The sequence below is a fragment of the Chenopodium quinoa genome, unplaced genomic scaffold (assembly GCF_001683475.1).
Source record: "Chenopodium quinoa cultivar QQ74 unplaced genomic scaffold, ASM168347v1, whole genome shotgun sequence".
NCBI lineage: Eukaryota > Viridiplantae > Streptophyta > Magnoliopsida > Caryophyllales > Amaranthaceae > Chenopodium > Chenopodium quinoa.
This window is the reverse complement of record NW_018743292.1, coordinates 798,786-821,282: the sequence shown is the minus strand read 5'-3', so window position 1 is coordinate 821,282 and position 22,497 is coordinate 798,786. Positions and strand designations below refer to the sequence as shown.

At 37.8% G+C, this 22,497-nt stretch overlaps 3 protein-coding genes across 7 annotated transcripts; 1 reads left to right on the top strand and 2 right to left on the bottom strand.

The window, feature by feature from the left end:
- Nucleotides 1-1,910: 1,910 nt before the first annotated feature.
- On the bottom strand, nt 1,911-5,711 carry LOC110736170 (lysine-specific demethylase JMJ30-like). Its single transcript, XM_021916324.1, has 6 exons — nt 5,109-5,711; nt 4,213-4,422; nt 3,096-3,227; nt 2,867-3,010; nt 2,572-2,664; nt 1,911-2,364 (listed from the first exon to the last, which is right to left on the bottom strand). The coding sequence occupies exons 1-6, from the start codon at nt 5,574-5,576 to the stop codon at nt 2,182-2,184; spliced, it is 1,230 nt and encodes a 409-aa protein (XP_021772016.1). The 5' UTR covers nt 5,577-5,711; the 3' UTR covers nt 1,911-2,181.
- Nucleotides 5,712-8,194: 2,483 nt separating this feature from the next.
- On the bottom strand, nt 8,195-13,311 carry LOC110736169 (ETHYLENE INSENSITIVE 3-like 3 protein). Of its 5 annotated transcripts, none has more exons than XM_021916322.1 (5): nt 12,777-13,310; nt 10,511-12,380; nt 9,264-10,424; nt 8,635-8,708; nt 8,195-8,544 (listed from the first exon to the last, which is right to left on the bottom strand). In XM_021916322.1, the coding sequence occupies exons 1-2, from the start codon at nt 12,809-12,811 to the stop codon at nt 10,544-10,546; spliced, it is 1,872 nt and encodes a 623-aa protein (XP_021772014.1). In that variant the 5' UTR covers nt 12,812-13,310; the 3' UTR covers nt 8,195-8,544; nt 8,635-8,708; nt 9,264-10,424; nt 10,511-10,543. The 5 variants fall into 5 exon arrangements, with proteins under 5 accessions (XP_021772014.1, XP_021772013.1, XP_021772012.1 ...); XM_021916321.1 differs by having other exon boundaries at nt 8,642-8,708; XM_021916320.1 differs by having other exon boundaries at nt 8,195-8,708; nt 9,264-9,312; nt 9,909-10,424.
- Nucleotides 13,312-21,092: 7,781 nt separating this feature from the next.
- LOC110737182 (glutathione S-transferase T3-like) lies at nt 21,093-22,190 on the top strand. The gene has a single exon (XM_021917556.1). It carries the CDS (start codon nt 21,093-21,095, stop codon nt 22,188-22,190), a length of 1,098 nt encoding a protein of 365 aa, XP_021773248.1.
- The last annotated feature ends 307 nt before the right edge of the window (nt 22,191-22,497 follow it).

Sequence of the window (22,497 nt, the reverse complement as noted above, 5' to 3'; positions counted from 1 at the left end):
ATTATTCGTTAAATTAGGTTTGGAACTAACAAAAATGTTAAAGAGTTATTTCAACTTAGCCACTTGTACGTAGAGAACTATCTAGTGAAATATATATATATATATATATATATATATATATATATATATATATATATATATATTTTTATTCAATAGTATATGTGACTTTTAATTACGAACAAATGATGTTAAATCTAAACATCAAAACAAAATTGTTGATGCTTCATTGTGGCCAAATAGCCACAATGATATCGAAGGTACAATCTACCTTGATCTTTCTCGTTTTCAATCCCATTTAACACACATCATCAAGTAGAACAGTTCAAGATTGGTTGATGTATCTTAGCGAGTTGCAACCAATCATGTCTCTAGTGTAGGTTAATTTTATTTATTACATGTGTAAATGTATATTTATGCACGACTAATTCTTCTGAGTTAAGTTCATATTGCAATTCAAAACTCACAAATACATGTCATTAAAACAACTAGTAAAGGTGAAAATTGGCCAAGTCTATATACTTCGTTAGCATTCTCACAATCTCCTTCATTTTCATCTACCCTTTCCATCATAAAATTGTACTCCTACTTTGGTGGTAGGGTTATTATAATGTTGTGTGATATAGTATTACTCTTCAACAATCAATTTCCATTAATTTATTAAAAAGACAAACCAAATTCCCAAACAATTAGATTCAGGAAATCCTTTTTTTTTAGGAATTCTTTAGACATCAATACAACTAATGTTAAATCGTCAACCATTTTCAAAATCAAGTTGTGTGTATATGCCACCATTCCGATAAGCCAAGGCCAACCGTAGGCATGACATAATTGAGTATTGTCATGCCTGGTCATGTATTATTTGCAAGTGTAAAATGATCAGTTTTTAGGCATAAAGTCAAATATCGACGAATATTTCCAAACCACTCTTAATTTTATGGTTCAACTTCCGTTGGTACGTAGTTGAAGATAAGGGGCCATACTCGTTTAATTTCCTGATGCATTATGTAATGACCCTAACGAGTACAGTAAAGGTACAAATGCCTCATACAAAACTAGGCCATCTCATAATTGAACAAATTGTGACAATACGACCAAGATAATTATTGTCTCGCATAAAAAATGAGGCTGAATTTTCACTATCCTAAAGCAAAAACAGTAACAAAGATATTTCCTGATGAAACCTACATTCATTCATTCGACCATTCTTCTTCCACGTCTTTCTTAGACAAATATTTTCAGGGGCCATATAAATTTATGGTTCCAAATTTCCATTGGTAGTTTAGTAATCATTTTCTTGATGCATTATTATTATGTAACGACTAACAAGTACATTGAAGGTACATACATCATATACTACAAAACCAGGGCACACTGGCCTGATAACAGAAAGTTTCGCAACGATACATCCAAGAAAGAATTATTGTCTAGGATGAAATGAGGCTGATTTTCGTCTTCCGAGTATATACAGAAGATATTTGTTGATATTATTGAACCTATATCCGCCCAAGGCTCTTCCACGTCTTCAGCCCTCGGATCATTCTTATGGTAGTCTCAATTTTCATCGCTTCTAGGGTCCCATGTAGATGTTACATGAACATGTTAGTTTAAATGGTGATATGATCACTAAAATGCAAGCAAATTATCAATGATTGACTCGAAATAACGACCACTCGAACAAAAAAGGGATTCAGATGCTTCTGTGAGGATGGCCACTGGCCAGAGGCTGATATTGACTTATCATATGCCATTCTCTCATGCACCCCTGACCCCTACAAACTGCCTTCGTTTGAACGTATTGGTAAAGACATTGACGTCAAATGGAAGGTTTCTGTCATGAAATAGGTACGATTTCTGAGACTAGACTTGAAATTTTAAATCTCTAATATCTTCGTTCTCATGAGGTAACTTGGTATCAACAAAGACGATATAAGTTCATTAAACACAGTGAATGAGGACTATTTGACAAAATATTTAGGAGATGCTTGAAAGCATACAATTACATTTCACAATGCACGAGTTCAGAGGTTTGGACAGACCAAACGCCTCAATCATTCATCATTTGAATGTCTATATACATCAAAATGACATCGTAGCAAATGCGAGTGTCTATGTTAACACCCTAATTCTATCAATTTTTTGAAATAAAATTTCCGGGATCTAAGCAAATATGATACTGTCAACTCAGGGTGAACCTTCAGGGTTGCTCCACCAAAAACTAACTGATAAGCTTGGTGTGAGAGATCGCACGTAGTGCCACCACTTAGGAGGAATGTATAGCATATCACCTTCATCTAAAATGCAGTCCATGAACTCCAAGTCCCTCACATTCGGAAATGCATTGTCATCTATGTCATCTAAATCAACCTACAAACAAAATTTTTATCACCTCATCAGATTGATCGCAGATGAAAGAATGTAGATGATGAGATACAAGTAAGTCTGAACAGGTATTAACAGCATTCAAACACCAGAAATTAGTGTAAAGTTGTAAATGTTCTATATGCAATATACATTTCCATTTATCATACAGGAAACAAAATAGAACCTATTGAAAAAGGAACAAAGGCCTACCTGGCTAGAATTGCGTAGCATGGTTTCAGAATGCGGATAAAGTTCCTCGGACAGAGAGGCTGCATATAGTCTTACATACTTCTTGCCAACAACCTGGTAGAGGAGAAGTCACTAGCCTTTCAGAAGATAAGATCAAGATAGAATTGGTTGAGATAACAACTGACCATTGAACCAAATGGAATCTAAAAGCGACATAGGATGCAAAAAAAAAAAAAAAAAAAAATGAAAAGAAAAGAAAAAAAGAAAAAAAACAGGAAAGAACCAGAATCATAATTTCGTCATGGTTTTATCATACCTGAGCAAGTAAATTATGGTGTGGATCATGGTGCAAAGGAGTTACAGTTCCAGCAGGACCAAACCAAGCATTAAGTGACCTCAGCTCGCCACCACCAGCATAACTATAGTCTGGAACAAGAATGTCCTTCCTAAGCTCTTTTATCTGTCACTAGAACCAACAAGTAATTGCATGAACATAATGTATCAATAGCTAAACATACAAAAATCTTGCATGTTAGCAAACATGCCTGCTCAAACAAAGGATGCTGTGCTAGGTATGTAGGAGCTGCACAAGTGTTGCCAGATTGAATTCGTTCCAGAAATTGGGAGAATGTGATAAGCTCTTGCTTCCACTCGGAACATAGGTAGTTCTTTCCAACCTGAAAAAAGTTAACTAAAAGCATTTATGTAGATAGCTTTTCCAAAGAACCCTAGAGTGGAGGATAGGAGATTCAGGTAAATTACAAATCAGCACTGGTTGAAAAACAGGACTTGGCGACAAATTTGTTGCAATGATACCATGTTCAGTGCAACAAACCGCTAGGTGCAGAAGCCCATTATGGAAAGTGCAGATGCACACAATAGGTATACTACAATCACATACTTCCATGACTGGTAAGTTGGTAACTGATTGCTGATAGTGGAATAAAAAATGGGGAAATCTAGAATATAGAGGCAAAATTAAAAACAACGTATCCATTGTCCAAGTTACTATATTATGATTTAGTGTTGTGAAGGTGTAATGTAATTACCATTAATTACCATTTAAAACAAGAAAAACAATAGTAAACATTACTTTTGCCAAAAATGATTTCAGTTCAGCAAAAATAAAAACGTAGAAAAAAAGCCTTTTTCAAGGTTCACAAATTTCAAACAAGCTTCTCCACTACCCCCCCTAACATTCCCAAGGATCAGAATCAAATGCCCTTTTCAAGGTTCACAAATTTCATACAAGCGTTTACAAACTGTATGTAACCTCCTTTACATCTTTTCTTGTTTCATTTTGTAACACATGACAAGTATCAGAGCACAACAAAGTGAACATAGTTCATCAAATCCTTTGCTAGCATAGCTGAATAGATTCAAAGGTCGAAGTCCTAATTATAAGAATAGTCAAACAAAATTGACGATGAAGCCAGAGGAAAACAGGACGGTTAGGGGGAATGGTGACTATGTCTGCAAATTTAGAGCATCATTTAGCCAAAGTCACTGCAAAGAACGATTTAATGCCTGCTTTTGATTAACACACCATCTTAAAGCAAAAAAGTATATTTGAAAATAAGAAACAGTCAAAAGAAATAATATTATCAAGAGGTATACTTGCCCATAAGTAGAGTTGAGAGGAAATAGTCATCAGCTAATCACCTCAACAGGTACTGTTCGACCACCGGCCACCCTTTTCAAGTATTCCATGTTGTTCCACCTAGCTCTAGCGGGCCAATGGGACATTGAGTCACTGATTATAACAGGCAAACCCATTAGAAAATAGTCACGAAGGAACCCTTCCAATGACAACCCAGAGCGTCTTGCAACAAGCTTCGAAGACAGTGATTTTGCAGGCAATGACCTGAGAACCTACCAGTCCAAGTATAATCAACAATCAAGTTCAGTCATTATTTAAGCAGCAGTCCCCTAATTAACAAAAATAACAAGATCTAAACTTGCAAACATTTAATAACTCAGCAATACAAAGAAAATGCATCATAACTCACACAATCTTGTTGAATTTGACAATTTTCATGACCAAACAATACAGCATCATCATGGAAACCTTAAACACACTTATGGGGTCGGCTACACGGACCAAGATTTCATCTTTAGTGATCATCTGATCATAAACAACCCACCAAATATAATATCCAAGAAATTGCATCATTACTCACACAGACTAGTTGAGTTTGACAATTTTCATGACCAATCAATACTACAACATCATCAAAGACAAAATCCCAATGATGATTTCATCTCCAGTGATCATACAACACTATCATCAAATCACAAAGAAATTGATTCAAAGGTAATAACACAAAACAGCCCAATATATTATAATCAAAATTTCCCAAATTAATCCCAAAACCCTAAAAAATAGCTGAAAATCATATCAATACAGCTCATTGAAACACATTGCTAATAGCAGATTCAATTCTACAAAATCCCAACTCAAATTTCCCAAACAACATGAAATCAACCATCAAAACACAATCAAAATTAGATCATTCATTCAAAAAATACTAAAATTTAAAAAAGAAAACGAACCTTACCTCAGCTTCATTAAAATCAGCAGAAGAAAACAACAACCCACCACCATTATCACTCCCTTCACCATTGTTACCCCCATTTTCTCTCTCCTCCAAAACCGCCATAACTTTATCAACAGCATTTTCCAAGTCAACCCTCAAAAGGGTCCCACCCATAATCAACCCCAAATCCAAAACCCTAATCGTCTCCGAGAAGTCACCTCCGGCGAAATGGTGTTTCGCCACGTGTAAACACGCCATTGAATAAGCATCCCTCCAAATGGGCAACACAGAGTGCCATGGTCCACAATGAAGCTGCTCCCACGCCATCTCACGCGCCACCTCCGCCGCACGTGCGTCTCCGTCACGTGCCGCCGCCGCCATTCTTGCGAAGGTGTAACCGCCGCCTTCCTCGGAGACGCGCTGGAGTATTCCGGGGGTTTCGATATCGAGTGCCGGTGTTTCGAGGATTCCGCCATTTGTGGGACCCATTATTCGCCGGAAATGTTAAGTGAAGAAGAAGATGATGATGAGTTGGATGAGAAAGACGGGAAGATTTTTGGTGGAGACGGAAAAGTGTAGGAATTTGTATATGTATTTGTTGGTCCAAAAGAGTAAGCTATAGTGAAGTATTTATAGTTCTATTAATAGAAGTTTGAAAAAGTGATGGTGAAAATATCTAGGGCTCTTGATATTTTGGGAAATATCTTCCACTTTGTGGGTCATACACTCATACACACACTATTAATTTTAGCTAATCTTTACTAATTACCCCTCTTACATTTCGAAGCTAGATGATTGTATATTATTCTTGTATGGATGGAGCTGACCGACAGATTTAGAAGTTGAACAAGCGATATTGTATGAGTTTAGATCTTACATTAATGACCAGCTTGGATTCTAACCGCACTCGAAACTAGATAACTGGATATTAATCTCATCTAAAATAAACTGACTACAAAATTAACTTAGGTTGTATTGATTGAGGTTTCCTTCTAATCTATTGAATTAAATGAACTTAATGACTTTTTCGTTAATAAAACTTAAAATCGAGTTAATCACATGAAGATCCCTTAACATAATTATTCTTGATTGTATTAATACGTATATCAAGTAACACATCGTTATTGAGTATGGTGAAATGAAAATAGTAACTTCATATCATGTTAATGATTAAAAAAAACTAAAAAATATGCATAGGTTTGACTCTACTTAATTATTAAATAAGAAGTGGGAAATATCTCAATACAAGTATTAGTGGTGAGTGAAAAGTAAACGTTGGCAATGTTTGATTCACTTTTTCTAGATGCTTCGGGAGAGAAAGGAGAAAGGGAGGTGGGGGTGTTAGTTAAGATATTAGTATCATAAGAACCAAAACCTTTTTCTATTGGATGGTGACTAATTAATTATTTTTTTGAAAAGGACCAGTGCACACTTCCATGCTAAAGAGTAGTAACATAACACGTGGCATTGCATTACTTAGATATTTTCTGTATATTATCAGCCCATTACCACCAATATTTTGGGCCACCTATGGTTTTCTATGTTTGATAAATGACTTTATTCTTGGCTTTTTCCTAGGCTTTTGCGGTTTTTTTTTTATTTTTTTATTTTATTTATTATTTTTTTTTATATAATTTTATTTGTTATGTCGACATTTTCATTAAAAAAAAAAAGTCTTACTAACTGTTTCATGTAAAAACAAAATGGTCAAGACTATGACACTTGTACACGAGCTAAAGATAGAGCAGTTCAACTGAGTATTGGGTCGAAGATTACTTGCACCAAAAAAGCACGTTAATTGGCTTTGAAGATGTGTCCGAGGTAATCCCTCCAACGCCTAAGTCCGTACATGTGATTGAAGCTCAAAGAGAGATTTCATGAAGTACAATAAATGTTAAGAGTAGTGTTCATAGAGATACCTCAATAAGATGGAAATTTGACTATTTATAGTTTTATACCATGGGTAGTAAATAGTGTGGACCCAAAGGTGAATGTGCTGGCCTTGACCAAGTGTGCAAGGGAATGCTTCATGGACTTTTAGGCTTTTTGGTATTTAGGCATAAGAGGAGTTTATTGGACTGATTTGGCCCATTTAATGAGAGTTGCCCCCAGACCAAATCTCAGTTCAACTGTAAGTTGTTATTGGGCTCATTGCCATCTCAAATACTACCCATTTGCAAATGATCCAAAAACAAAGAAAATTAAATGGGCTTCGATAGTCCATACTGCATTCTGATTTTTTTTTTTTTTTTTTTTTTTTGGGTTGTTAGAGAGTTACTAGGGTAGGGGTGAGAATCGATCTCAAACTTTCTTGGAACCGGTAGGGAAGCTCTACCATACTGCATAGTAATGAGTAAGCTAAAGGACAGTTCCACAGGACAGGTGGCATACCTGCCAATGTTTAAGGAGAGAAGCAATAATTGGTTTGAAGTCCATTTACTCCAAAAGCAAGAATGTAGAATTAATTTTACATGCATAATAAGACCAGTGATATAAATAAAATTCAATCTTAAATTAACCTTTTAAAACTTAGATGATTAGCTCGTTAACAATCACTAATCCACAAGATGCATCTCTCGAAAATCGGAGCAATTAGAATTAAGAATAAGAATTCTGTGAAAGACCACGATATTGGTCACATACTGGCTTTCGATGAAAGTCGCATAGTTATGAAGTATATTGGATATCTTTAGATAGGTTTACTGATAAGTTTGGACTTCAAAGCCATCAGATGGCTTCCTGTAGTTAAAAATTTGTGATGTTTTGGGTAAAAATCAGTACGCGTACCCCTTTTCGCACACTCTTGGGTCTAGCATATCCATTATCTGTTGCAGATTGCAACAATTCAAGGGCTATTAACAACAATGTTGAACAATGAACACAATGTTTTCTTTTCCAACCTTAAACTGCGTTGTTACATTCATGATCAAAATTGAAAATTTTCAATACCTCCTCATGATGAGAAGATTAAGATCAACCAAACCCGATATCCAAAATCCAATCCAAACATATTAATAACATAATGTCAAATCCTGGACTTTCTGCATCATCTGTAACACTCATAACCAGATCCTGCATTTGCTTGGAGAAGAATCATCTCGTGTTTCCCTTTCAAAAACATGTATAATCACACATATCTTACTAGAACTATGATTCAAGAAAACATTATTCTAATTTTCAAATGGTCAGGAAGACTAGAACATCATTTACACATCTCGTGTTGCCCATCACATCAGTTATCTAGTAAATCAAGTCATGCTGGGAGGCATTCATGTGTGATCCTTAGAGGAAGACTCGTATTATGGACCTAAATATAGTAGCCATGGAATATTGAAACACTTACAGTGAAGTTCCACCTCCAAGAACTTGAAAAATATGGGTTGAAAATGTTCAATGATCCTTCCACAATAACTTGGACACTAATCATATCTCCTCTTTCTTCGACTAGCCTCCTCCCCTGTTCATCCAATAGGTATTTCAACTGAGGCAAAACTTCCAAAAAAGGCAAATAGAGTACAGGCGCAGGGCACAGGGCACAGTAGAATACCATGTACCTCGATGAAACCAGGTTCAAATCTGTAATTTTCTGCAACATTGGTTTACGAGAATTCCAGGAGATATCTGCACAAACAGATGTATAAGAAAATGTAAGGGCCAAAATCTAACAGACATTAATCCAAGAATGCAACCTAACGGCCACCTCATCAGCCTCATTGATTCCAGATTTATTGTCAATAAAAGAGTAACTAACAACATGTACCCATCTTGTAAGCCCTTGAAATTTTGACAGGATGTTATGCTGTTATCACTACAGTAATCTATATAGTACGTATGCTTTAGCAACACAAAATCAGAAAGAATAATGCAGGTAGAGAATATAAATGACCAAAATGGAGGTAGAGAAGCTGGCTTTTTTGTTGACCCAAGGAATTATCCAACACCCAAAACATTTTCATCCAACAGAAATGAGAAAACAATCAAAAGATATTAAGTGAACTAACTCTATGCTATAACAATAATGTGATAATACATCATAAAAACAAAGTTCAACAGCATTTCTTTCTTTGGCAACTCTAGATGATCTGGTCCATTTCTGTTTTATCAGACTGAAACCTTCTCTTCACCTAAAATTCCATTTACAAGCATTGATGGCCATAGTTGGAACGGGGGAATTACCTTGGGTCACATGCTTCTGTTCCTTGAGCAGTCTCAGCGACATATCTACCTAAGCAATGCACGTCAACAAGCAAATAAGTTTATTAAGTCCATAGCCTCTTGAGATGAGTAGAATATTATAGATTCAACTAATACACCAGAACTTGGGTACACAATCATAAGAATAACCAGTCCACCAACAGCAAAAGACTAACCAATGTCTTTCCTGAGTCCTTACTCCAAAGAACTTAAAACAAGTTGGAAAAATTTAATCACTTTCATATTGTTTGTATCTATCACACTCCTAAGTCTAAACAAACCCTACCACCCAACTCCCCCCAACATAAGAAAATTGTCTTCACACAAGAAATAGTGAAAACTGTGTGAAGTTAATCAACTAACTGATACAAATTATTATGCAATGGAAGCTTATCAAACCTCATTAAAACTTTCAGCGGAAATTGTCACATTCATGTTGTTTACTCCATTAATGGCATAGCTTAAACACAATCAGAATACACAAAGCTTAACTCTTAGCAGATATACTATGACTGGACTTAGGAAGTATATGATTAGCTTCTATACAATACTGAATTAATTTCATCATCAAGGGATTATAACAACATAAAATTTCACCCAAAAAAAAAGGGAGAGAGCAAAAGAGACCTGAATTTAGCCAGCAAGAACAACAGCAACTCCAACAACTGAGGAATCCTTTATAACATCATCAAGACCAGCATCACCACACTTACATTCTACTTCTGGAAAATTCTTACTAGCTAGCCTATTAGTGTTTAAATGTTTATCAATGAAAATTCTTGATGATGTCCTAGTCTAGCCTATCCTTAATTAATCACAATGTTGAACATAATGTTTTATTTTCCACCTTAAACAGCGCTGTTACAATTATGATCAAACCTGAAGAATTTCAATGCCTTGTAATGAGAAGATTAAAATCAACCAAACCAAATATACAAAATTTATTCAATCCAAACATATCAATAACATAACGTCAAATCTCGAACTTTCTGTATCAACTAAAGAATTGATCATTGAAATGTTGTTTGGATAAATGAATTAAACTAATCTAGTAACTTGAAACTGTAAGGACTATTCAAGCTGACAACTATACAGGTCACGGGCTCAAACTTCATCTCTAATTCAGCTTGTCTGGAGCGCTGCCTGAAAAAGAAAATTAAGCTAAATTAAATTGTTGTCATAGTATGAAAGTCTGGAGATATCAGCAAGAAAATGCAATCATGACTTACAGCTTTAGCTGCAAAAAAACCCACTCCGCCAATCTAAGCACCACAGTATTGCAAGATGTCAAGGTCATCACCAGCTAAGTAATCCTCTTCTAAACCAAAGCCCTCAATTTCAGGGAAAGTAGTATCAAATTGATCAAAATCTATAGAAAGGCCATTAAAGGGAGATCCAAAGTGACTATCAAAGGGTCGATTCTTTTCCTGGAATGCATCAACACCATAATGGTGCAAATGGCCTCCAGTGATATCATTCTCGGTTGTGTTAAGGGATGGAAGATGCATTCCAACTGCTTCTTGCCTTGTTTGGGGTTCACTAATGGTATGCTGCAAGCGCTGCTCGTCAAGTCTTTGCCCATATTGAATTGATGGATAATAAGAATCACCATGTTGCAACTCAGCACCTCGTACGGTTGGATGGTGGAACGATTGGCCTCCAACAAACATGTTATGTCCGGACATCAAATGGGGAGGACGGACATTAGAAAAGTGACTAAACTGACTATAATCAGAGGCTGGGGGATGAAATTGCCCCAATATATCACTGTCCATAGAAACCAAGGGTTCGATGAATATCAAGCCATTCTCCTGCTGGTTATCATGCATCTGGAAATCATTATGGTCCATGTCAGACACTAGACCAGGTCTTGCAGGTTCACCCACCAAATTCTCTTTTGTAGATGGTGCAGCTTGCTGATCACTAGGTGCCAATTGCGGAACACTAGCTGCCAACTGCTGATCCTCCATAGAAGGGGTGGTTTGCTGATCATTTGAGCTTGCTTTTCCACGTGATCTTTTTCTCTTATTTTGTTTCTCAATAGGGTTCTTACTCCGGGCAGAAGAACAATTATTGATCACGGGTTCACCCATTGTTTCTGCATCACTTTGTTGATTTTTCCTTTCATCTTTAGAAGAAACAGAACCTGCACCTTCATCAATGCCATCAACGTCATAATCACTATCAGTACTAGCAGCAGGTTTCCTCTTTTCACCACGCGGGCCTGGTGGACTTCCTGTAATACCTGACGTTCCATTATCACTGCTAAGCTGCCGGATAAGGGACTCCTCCCGTCCTAAAACTCCTAACCAAATCGAACTTTCCTTAGCAGTCATCTTGTCTTGTAAGCATTTAGATTGCCTCACAAGCCTTCTGATCTTTGCAATATCAGGAGACATGTGCTTGATCACAGCAGTCAAAACCCCAACTTTCCACATCTTCTTTAGATCATGTGGTTTCTTATACGGAGGGCTCTGACCCTTCGGTAAACTCAGCTTTGACCACCATTCTTCATCTCCTGAAGGCCACCATGGTGGAGGCACACCTTTTTCTAAAGGAAATTTCCTCTGAGGAGGATTACAATGCTGCATCAACGACGACAACAGCGAGCCTAAAGTAGCGTCTTGCAATTCCTGCAAAGTGTTTTGACCATTTCCATTATTAGCTCCTTCACTCATTGCCAAACACTCAGCTTCATACTTGTTAATTGCAGCAGGACCATTCTTATCAAATTTGACCTTCTCCTTCCACCAAGCTCTTAAATTATCAGACGCGCCACTAACCGGCTTTCCCTTTTCCGGAATTATTCCATACACAAACCCTCGCGCTTTGCAGACCTCCATCAACTTCAACATATACTTCAAAATCCCATCTTGTGCTCTTGACATTTTCTTCCTCCTAGCTTGATCACTCGTCTGCTTCGGCTTTTGCTTCTCAGCAGCCCGCTGTGCCTCCACCTTCTCCCTCTCCTTCATTCGCTTGAGCTTAATTCGATCCTTCCACATTCGCCTTTCGAGTTCTTCCGGATCAATTTCTTCATCACTAACATCTTTTTCCGCAATGTTCCCGCACCTTAAGTCATCAACCTCTATATCCGACCTACAATCATTCCAAATGACCAAGCAAATCAAATAAACCCAAACCAAAATTTTCACTTTTTAAGAAAACCCCAACAAATTCAATAATTGTTCTGTTGGTAAACATTCAACATTTACCCTGAATAATGCATACTTTTAACCCTAAAGAAAATCAGAATTTCAGTATACTTAGCACTTACATACAAATTCAAATCAAATTCAATTTCAATTAAGTTGTTTAAATACAAATTCAATGATCAAATTCTAACCTTCAACAAAATGATAATTCAGCAAATAAAGCACCCATTTCCAAAAAAAAATCAATCTTTGTAATAATCAAATCTTAATTATATATCCAACAAAAACCCCAATTGAAAAAAGAATGAATAACAGGATTATAATAAATTAGAGCTCTTACCCATAATCTTGACCAATCTCCTCGAGCTCTCCCATAATTACCCAGATTAAAATTCTCGATTTTCAATACAAAATTTGATAAACACTAATACAAAATATGCCTAATAAACATTCAACTGAAATTTGGCACCAATCTCTATAATACTGAGGTGGGGTTGTTGCGCCGACGAAGGGACGACGGCCGGAGCATCCAGTTACGCAATAAGGTGGAGAAAAAAAGGTAGGGATGTAAAAGGGAATCAGAGATTAAAAGATTAAAAAAATTTAATTTTTTTTATATAATTGTAAAAAAAAAACATAAATATGAAAGGAAGAAAAAATGTAAAGAAAAAATTAAGTGGTTTTTGGGAAGACACAAAAGGACAAGTAAAAGAATGGAGTCAGCTTTGGTGGATTGAGATCATCTGTGTTGCTATGCATGATACTTTGCCTACACCCTCCTTTGAACCTAGACATGTTTTTTTGGTGAAATCTTTGATTACAATTATGAAAATTATAATCTTATAAAAATGGAAGGATTATAATATTTCTGATATATTTCCCCCCCCCCCCTTTTTTTTTGTTGTTTTTTGGGATATGTATTAGTATTTATTCATTTATTTTTAAATGGTGGTGCATGTACAAACCAATTATATCAAATACTACTTCAAAGTTCAAAGTAATGTATTCTTTTTAGAGCGTCTTCCCAAAATAAGGTTGGGAAGTAAGCTAATTCCCAAAATACAGCCTCTTTTTACTTTTTTCCCAATATACCGTCCACGTAAGTATTTCTCTAAAAATCGGTTTTTTTTTTTCTCCGGTCCAGCAAATCCCAATAAACCGCTACATGAAGTAGCGGTTTTTTTATAAGAAACCGCCACTTCAAGCAGCGATTTTGCCTGTCAATTTTTTTTTTCAAAGTTATTTAATCATCCCCAAAAAATCCTGCAAGTGTACCTGTAAAACATATATATACCATATCTTCAACACAACCACCACAAATAACCAGTTTATGAACACATTTTAATCCAAGGAAGTCCAAATTGTCTTATGGTATTCTAATTGCAAAGTCAAATATTTTTCAAAAGATTAAATATAAACAAAGTCTAATTCTAATCATTTACAAAATAGCATATGAGTTCAGTTCCAAAATATACATCTAGCTCGGGCGTTGCTTATTCCCATGAAGTGACGATGAAGGTGATGTAGCTGTCTCCTCCTTTGGAATGTCATCCAGGCCAACTCCAACTCCAACATGAGACCTAGTCTTGCTATGCCGTCGAACTCTATGATACTGGCGGTGCACCACTGGAGGAGATGTGACGATAGTATGCTGAGGAGGAGGAGAAGGGGAACTGTAGGAGAGGGAGAAGAAGCATGTAAGGGAGAGGGGGAAGGAGCATGCAAGGGAGAGCGAATGGGAATCGGTGGACGGAAGGCACCTGATGAATGGCCTCCTCGATGAGGTGGTGGTTTGATCGGCCTAGTGTGCACAGTAGAAGATGTAGAAGATGGCGAAGTGGACACTCGAGGCTGCTGTATAAGGTGTGAATGCCCCACCCTAGACAAGGTCTGGCCACAAAATGATGTAAGACCCTGCATCGTCTGTATGGCAAATGGTAGAGCCTTGTCCGGTGGCAAATGAGAGATGGTCTCAGTAGCTCCCGATAGCTTCACGTGCAAATCAGCAAATGCAGTGCCTACATTGAAGTGTAGTTTTAATGTTAGTAAAATGAAATCAAAAACGAAACAACTAAATTGAAATGAAATGAAGTTCATACAAGTACTAGGTCAAAGGTAGCTGGCTGGTAATGACTCGGGGGCGTGGATGCGAAGGTGGGGTAATGACCAGCCTCGTGATGCGATGGTACCAAGCTATGTACTCTGTCATGGCTAGGGAAGAAGTCCCAGTGAACGGGTTTCCCTGGACGACTTATGCCTCTCGTCGACTCCACTCGTGTACATGGTCCGAATGCCGAATCTCCCAATTACGTTGTCCCCTTCGATCCTTCTCGTGTAGAGCAACGTCCGCATCAACTGCCTCTGGGATCGGCTGCTCTAACCCGAACTGACGAAGGACTCGGTCTAGGAGGTGGAACTCAACGACGTCAAAGCAAATCAGAGGTGCTCGTGTACGCCAAATGTGCATGTCAGAGCGACAAATCTCCGGAAGTCGGTCCATCACCGCCTCAGTATATGGCTGCCAAATCATTTAATGAACGAAAAACAATGAACAAAAAAAAAAGGAAACACCGATTATACCTGGTCCTCACGCTGATGGTCAAACGCATCTCAGTAATATGATAGTCCAGAAGCAGTATGCGCACACGAGAGATGGATCGGACTTGTAACCACCTGTAAAAACTCGTTAATAATAATTCTCGAGAGACAGAACTGTAAGAACATGAACTTAAAGCAAACATTTTACCTGCACGCCAAAGGGTCAACACCTCGCTCATGCTGAGTCCCTAAAATGTCATCCTCATCCTCAAGGTCCTCCTGTGGCGGATCTCGAGGCCTCCTAACGTATGGTCGACCAATAGTAATATGCTCCCACGACCACAACTGAAGTAGGATGAGTGGGCCTCCAATCTGACACGCTCCTCTCTGACATGCTCGACATAGCTTCCGGTACAAAAAACCAAGAGTCGCACTCCCCCAACTGTAGGTCAAAGCTGTCTCCCAGTCTCTAAGTAACGGCAAGTAGTAGAGTGACACAGCATCGCCACTCTTATCGGCGAAGAGAATAGATCCCATGAGAGTGAGAATGTAAGCGCGGCTATATCGCTGAATAGTTACGTCATCAGCTCCCTCTGGCATCTGTGAGAAGTGACGTCTGAGCCACGTCAACTTCAAAGTAGATCCCTCCAAAAACGGCTTACCCCTATCATCAACGCCAGGTCGAACTCCCAGCAAATCCTCAACAAGGTCATGCCATCCCTCAAACGGAGGTCCAATGACAGGTGGGCCGTGTACTCTCAGACCTAACAGCACGGCGACATCCTGTAAAGTAATGGTGGCCTCTCCCACCACAAGATGGAAAATATGTGTCTCCTGACTCCGCCTCTCAACCAACGCAGTAAGAAGAGAACGGTCAAGCAAAAACCCTCCTCCTAAAATCCTATGCACACCGTAAACCCAACACGCCTCACGTAGTCTAGTACTCCACCCTCTACCCTCCACTCACGTCCCACGCTGACCACATGCTCCCTAACTGAGAGAACTCTATCAGCCACGCCAGTCCAAACATCATGACTCCTATGGGAAGTCTGCAACCGTAGAACAGATGGATCAATTGGGCCTGGTCGAATCACTGGATCCATGGGACCTACATGATAACAGAAAATTGAATTAATGTTAAGCGTGCGAAAAAAAAACATAAATATTAAACAAGAATAAATAATTAATCATGTTAGCAATATGTAATGGTCGTTACTCAGATGATCCAAAACCACCACTAAAAGTAGGACATGTTTTCTTGTTATGCCCAGGTCGCCGACAAACACTGCATGCCTTCTTGACACGATAGGGACGCTCATCCATTTCACTTCGGATTCTAGTGGACCGTCGGCTTGGGCCTCTTTTCAAATCTGGGTTGCCGCTATAGCAGTAGGCCCATTGTAAGTTGACTGTGGCAAGGATAAGGAACTGGTGCGAAACACTTCAAGTATGAAAGTCTATATTCGGCGATCCTAAAAAAAGAATCCACAAAGTCTGAGTGTGATAGGCTTCGATGACGACAAACTGCTAGGACATGAGAGCATGGCAACTTGTATATTTTCAATTTCTCACAAGTACATGTCTTGCTCAACAGATTCACAGTGTGGGAGTTACCACCTTTACCAGCTTTTCTCCTCCCACGACCAGTCCTAACCTGATATAACCCTATGGCATCATAGTCAAAAGCAACAACCTCATGGTGCATGGCTTTCTCCATGTTGGCTTCTATTGTCTTCATAGCCTTTTCTGATAACTCATGGCCCTCTTCAAGTCTTCTTTTACTCCAACTTCGTCTGGTTGCAAAATAGGAGTTAACTCGAAAAAAGGTCATTTTCACTAAAGCAACTATCAGGAGACAACGAGCCCCTTTTAAGACTCCATTGAAAACTTCCGACATGTTTGTAGTCTTCACACCAAACCTGAAACCACCATCATGATGAATAGACCACTTACTGTACGGAATTTCCATCAAGTACCTATGGGCCTCTACATTAAAGTCACCAATTTTGTTGATGTAGTAATCAAACTTCTTCTTCTGCCTTGCAGTAGCTGCTTTGCCAAAGAGGTTCTTTATGATGACACTTTTAAATTTTGAGTTCACATTAGAAGCCAACTGCCGTGTGCAGTACTTGTGGTAGGCATTGGGCTCCTCCCAACCACTTCCAACCTCTTCCATTGTGCTAAAATACCAGCATGTTTATCAGATATCACACATAGCCCTTTCCTATCTGTTACTCGAGCTCGAATACAAGCCATGAACCAAGACCATCTATCATTGTTTTCTCCTTCGACAACCGCAAAAGCGAGGGGGAATAGTTGAAAATTAGCATCGGTTCCCATAGCAATAAGTAGAGTCCCTTTGTATTTGCCATATAAATGAGTTCCATCAATGGTGATAAGGGGCCTGCAATGACGGAATCCATCAATACATGGCTTGAATGCCCAAAAAACTCGTTGGAAAAGATGTGTTCCAGGAACCGTACTCTCTAACAACCTCCACTCAACAACAGTTCCAGGATTTGATTCCTTAAGAGCTTGCATGTACTTAGGCAACTGTTCATATGAACCCTCCCAATCCCCATAAATGAGTTTTAATGCCTTTTGTTTCGCTAGCCATGCTCTCTTGTAGGATATTTGGAATCCATTAAACTTCTCTTTCACAAGTTGCACCATTGTCTTGATTTTCAATGACGGATCAACGCAAATGACATCTAGAAGAGCATTGCAAACGAACTCAGAAGTGAGTAGCTTATGATCCACCGAGTCGATGTCACCAACACAGTTACTTGCATGAGGGCCGTTGTACCGCACAACTTTAAACGTACAGAGTGTTGGATCTTTCACTCCTCTAAGCCTCCACGAACAACTACATTGTTCTTTCCTCTTGCACTCAACAACATATTTTTCTGGCTCTGCCTCCATAACTCGAATTGTTTGATTTCTAGCTATGGAGTAAGATTTCACAGCATCTTTCAGTTGTTGCAATGAGTCAAACTGCTATCCAACCTCAAACTCCCCCCCTAATTGTTATATGTCTCATTTCCTAACCAAGTCATCCATGAGTTATTCAAATGTGGATCAACTTGCGACACTTCATTGAAGTCTTAGTGGGAGCACTTTCTTTGATTGCCTTATCACGAGCTTCAATTACATCTTCATCAGTATCATTCATCTCCGCATCCCCAAAAACATCAACATTGTTTGGGTCAAGAGAATCAAGAATGCCTTGTGGTTGTGTGCTTGTTGAGGTTCCAACATTAGGCGATGAGGTCGGAGACCTAATCTGTGAAAGATGTTCATTGACATATTCTGGATCAACAAGCATTCTTGTGAATGACCCTACGCCCACACTTTGATTAGTAAGGGAAAATGGTTGCTCCACACTACCAAAAAATTCCATCTCCGGGAAGGAACCAGTATTAGTTTGCACAACTGGCTCCTTTGGAACCTGTTCAATGTACAATTGCATTACAATAGAAGAACTTTGAGTCACAGCAATCCACATAGCCTTAAGAGCATTGTCGTCATTCAACGGAACTGCAACATAAGCCCCGGCCATAGGATACCGCATAACCACCTTCAACTCCACAAACCTAGGATCAATACTCAAATCTTCATATAGCTTGTTCCGAACGTTTGAATATGTCATCCCAGGATTTACAAAAACAAATTTATGATTTCCACCCCTGTACGTTACGTCACTATCTTTGTGGATAATTTCCCCACCCCAATAGCAATATAGAGGGTAGTTTGGTACCTCCATGATGCATTCTAGAAAACACCATGATTAGTCAAAGATATTAGTGTTGCAAAAATTTATTTAGACGACCATGAATAAACTACGCTATACTTAAGCAAAATATATGATGACATTCACATACAACTCACATAGTCTACACTCTAAAACATATTTAAACCCTTAAAGTGAACCTCTGAATCTGAGGTAAGGATGGAGGCAATTGGTTTCACCAAACAACAACAACTTCACTAGGCAATTCGTTTCACCAAACAACAACAACTTCACCAAATAATTCGACAATTGCAAAAAAAAAAAAAAAAAAAAATATTAAACAAACACAGTAACGTTGTGCCTTTCACAACTTCACCAAATTTTCACTACCATTCACCAAATTCACAAGCAACAACAACAACAAATTCACGAATTGCAACAAAAAAAACAATAATAGACAAATACAAGTAACACTCACAATTTCACTACTTCACCAAAAATTTCACTACAATTCACCAAATTCACGAGCAAAAACAACAACAAATTCACGAGCAACACCACTTTCACGAACATTCACGACCAAATTCACGACCAAATTCACGAGCATTGGATAAAATATAAAGAAATTAGGGCAAGATTCACTTACCAAATGACAGAACAGCAACGCGCAAGATTCACTTCGTGGTCTGAGACCGGCGTCGGCAACGACCTTTGTGAACAATGTGGCGTTTTCCGGCAACAGGCGCGGCGTTGATTGTGGCGTCGGCAACCAGCTATGGGAGGAGTGGCACATTTTTGGTTTTATGGGAATTGATCCTCATCATACACCCCTTATGGTTCTTTAAACACCAAAATAAATGACTGTTTTTGTTAGAGAAACTCATATTTGCATTTAAATTAAGAGGAGACCATAAAATGTGAAAACGACAATTAAAAATAATTATTTGTGAGAATAGGAGTGGTGGATCTCATTTGTTTGGTTACATGGGCATTAAATAATAAAATGAAGGATATAGATTTACCATGAGTAGTAACAGCCAATTTATTTTTAACTCGATAGGTAAGCTTCATTGCCCTATTGAATCAAAACTTCTTATACGTCAACCTAACCAACTTTACAAGCTAAATCTTTGAGAGTGGAGGAAAAGGGTAAAAAAAAACCTATACTAATTCCCTTGAAGTGCTCCCGTAAAAAAAAAAAAAAAAACTAAAAAAAAAAAATAAATAAAAAAATTGAAGTGCTCCTAGCTATGAGGATTGAACCCTCAAATCCTCAATGCTCAATACTTAGAGCATCTTTAAGGGTGAACATTTTAATAGTTCACAATGAGTGAACAAATAAGGTGGTGGCTTAATGGCAAACTCTTTAATTGTTCATGTTGAGTGGTCATGGGTTCGATTGCAGGAGCAAGCACTTGCATGAATTAATTCGCTGTGGGCCTCACCAATATTTTGGACTGATATTCATGCAAAACGACGTCGTTTTGCTGTTTCATGTTGCAAAACGACGTCGTTTTGCTGTTAAAGGTCAGAAAAAAAAATAGAAATCAGCGGCTGGGAGCGCGCCACTTGGCCCAGCCGCTGCTTGACACGTGTGTACTGTTTTAAATATATCCGTTGTAATTTTACAACGGATATATTTTACAAAATAAAAATAAAAAAAAAAATTTTTACTAACGACTCTATTTTTTTTCCCCTCTATAAATAAACACCCATATTGATATACTTTTTTCAACTTTGAAAATTCATTTTTTTCTACTATATTTTTCTCTTCAAAAATCCCCTCTATAATTACCAATATTATTATTATTTATACCAATATTAATATTATTATTGTTATTATTATTTTTAATTATTATCATTAATATTATTATTATCGTTACTATTATTTTTATTATTATCGTTATTATTATTATTATTATTATTTTTATTATTATCGTTATTATTATTATTATTATTTTTATTATCGTTAATATTATTATTATTATCGTTATTATTATTATTATTATTATTATTATTATTATTATTATCGTTATTATTATTATTATCGTTATTATTATTTTTATTATTATTGTTATTATTATTATTATTATTATTATTAAATTTTTATTTTTTCCAAATAAAAATTATAATTATGGATGCTAATACCAACCCCAAAACAAATAGAAAGAAGAAAAAAAATTGGGTCAAAATATGATCCCGAATCAAGCCAATTTTCCTCCAATTCACCCAAATTTTTCACAAACACCCACAAATATTCCCCATAATTTGTCTGGAGTTTATCCTCAAATACCCCAGTCAAGTTTCCCAAATAATCCACCAAATTTCCCTCAAAATTTTAATTTTTCTCAAAGCAGTTCAAATTTCCCACATCCATCCATGATACCAATGGGTTACGGTGAATATGGTGCTGCATCTGGTTATTTTCCGTCACAACAACCGAATCCCAATATTTGGGAATCGAGCAATGTCTTATCTGAAGAAGATGAGGCAAATGAAGAATGCGAGGATGATGGTGAGGGAAATGAAACTCCTTCTCCCCATCAAAACTTCACTCAAATGTTACAGCAACCACTCCAATCAACTCCGGAATTTCGTGTTAGTGGTTCAAACAATAGAGGTTGGTCGCGATCAGAAACTGCGGCTCTTATATCCGGCTACATGAACACCATCACCGACATAATTACCGGCACAAATCAAAAGAAGGGTGTATTTTGGAAGAGAGTCTTGGACGCATACGATGCTGCCAGGGAATCGAATGCAGATGAAATATCCCTACGAACTATTAGTAGTTTGAAGGGAAGGTGGATGCGAATCTCTGAAGCCGTGTTAAAGTGGTGCGGAAGCTATGATAAGGCCCGGAAGCGAAAGGGAAGTGGCTATAACGAAGATGATGTTATCCAAGAGGCCCACAAAATCCATGAGAACTCATTCGGACGATTCACCTTCTACGAGGAATGGATCCAATTAAGGAAGTGGGACAAATTCCGGTCTTTCTTGGACCAACAAACATTCAAGCCTTCGGTGGGACGTCCACATTCAACTCCACTGACGGATGAGTCTGTAGGGAGCGGAAGTAGTGGGAAGAGGACACGGGATGAGGGTGACAATTCCTCACCTACCACACCAACCAGCGTGGGTGTCGGTGATGAGAGAGTAGCTCGTGCTGAAGGTATTAAAAAGGCTAAGTCGAGATTGAAGGGTAAAGCTCCATCAAGTCAAGCATTTAAGGAATTAGAAACATTCAACAACCGATTCCAGCTACTTGGGGATTCGATGAATGTGTCAAACGAAGCAGAAATGAAGAGACTTGAAATACAGGAGCGCAAGGAGGCAAGGAAACAACGGAAAATTGAGCTAGAGCAATATAGGATCAACTGGGAGCAACTATCTCGTCTAGAACAGAAAGTAAACCGAGAACAGTGGGAAGACGAAATGATAGTAATACTTCGGAACAATATTCAACGTTTCAATAATGATGCTTAGTGTCCTTTATTTTTATTGTAGTTAAGTGTGTTCAATTCCTTTGTTGTTCTTCATTTTCAGTAGTGATAAGTTTTCAATTCCAGTTCAACCTCTTGTACTCATTTCCTTATGTTTGTACTTTATCAATTAATCAGTAAAATGGATCTTTTCCACTTTCCCATTTTCATAGCCCATGTGATCTTATTCTGTTTATTCAATTATATCAATTTGTCTCTTTATATATAATTGTGTCAGTATCTTAATTTCCCCTTTGTTAGCCCATGTGAAACCCTTCTTCTCCATTCAATTTCTGTGTGGTTCTAATCCA

What these genes read in the sequence shown, in the direction of transcription:
- LOC110736170 (XM_021916324.1), bottom strand. Translation starts at nt 5,576, where the DNA reads ATGGGTCCCACAAATGGCGGAATCCTCGAAACACCGGCACTCGATATC. An exon ending in AGCATCCTTTGTTTGAGCAG is followed by an intron (nt 3,011 to 3,095) that starts GCATGTTTGCTA and finishes TTCTAGTGACAG; the next exon opens with ATAAAAGAGCTTAGGAAGGA. An exon ending in TGCTACGCAATTCTAGCCAG is followed by an intron (nt 2,365 to 2,571) that starts GTAGGCCTTTGT and finishes TTTTGTTTGTAG; the next exon opens with GTTGATTTAGATGACATAGA.
- LOC110736169 (XM_021916323.1), bottom strand. Translation starts at nt 12,811, where the DNA reads ATGGGAGAGCTCGAGGAGATTGGTCAAGATTATGG. An exon ending in GAGATTGGTCAAGATTATGG is followed by an intron (nt 12,381 to 12,776) that starts GTAAGAGCTCTA and finishes GAATGATTGTAG; the next exon opens with GTCGGATATAGAGGTTGATG.
- LOC110737182 (XM_021917556.1), top strand. Translation starts at nt 21,093, where the DNA reads ATGGGTTACGGTGAATATGGTGCTGCATCTGGTTATTTTCCGTCACAA.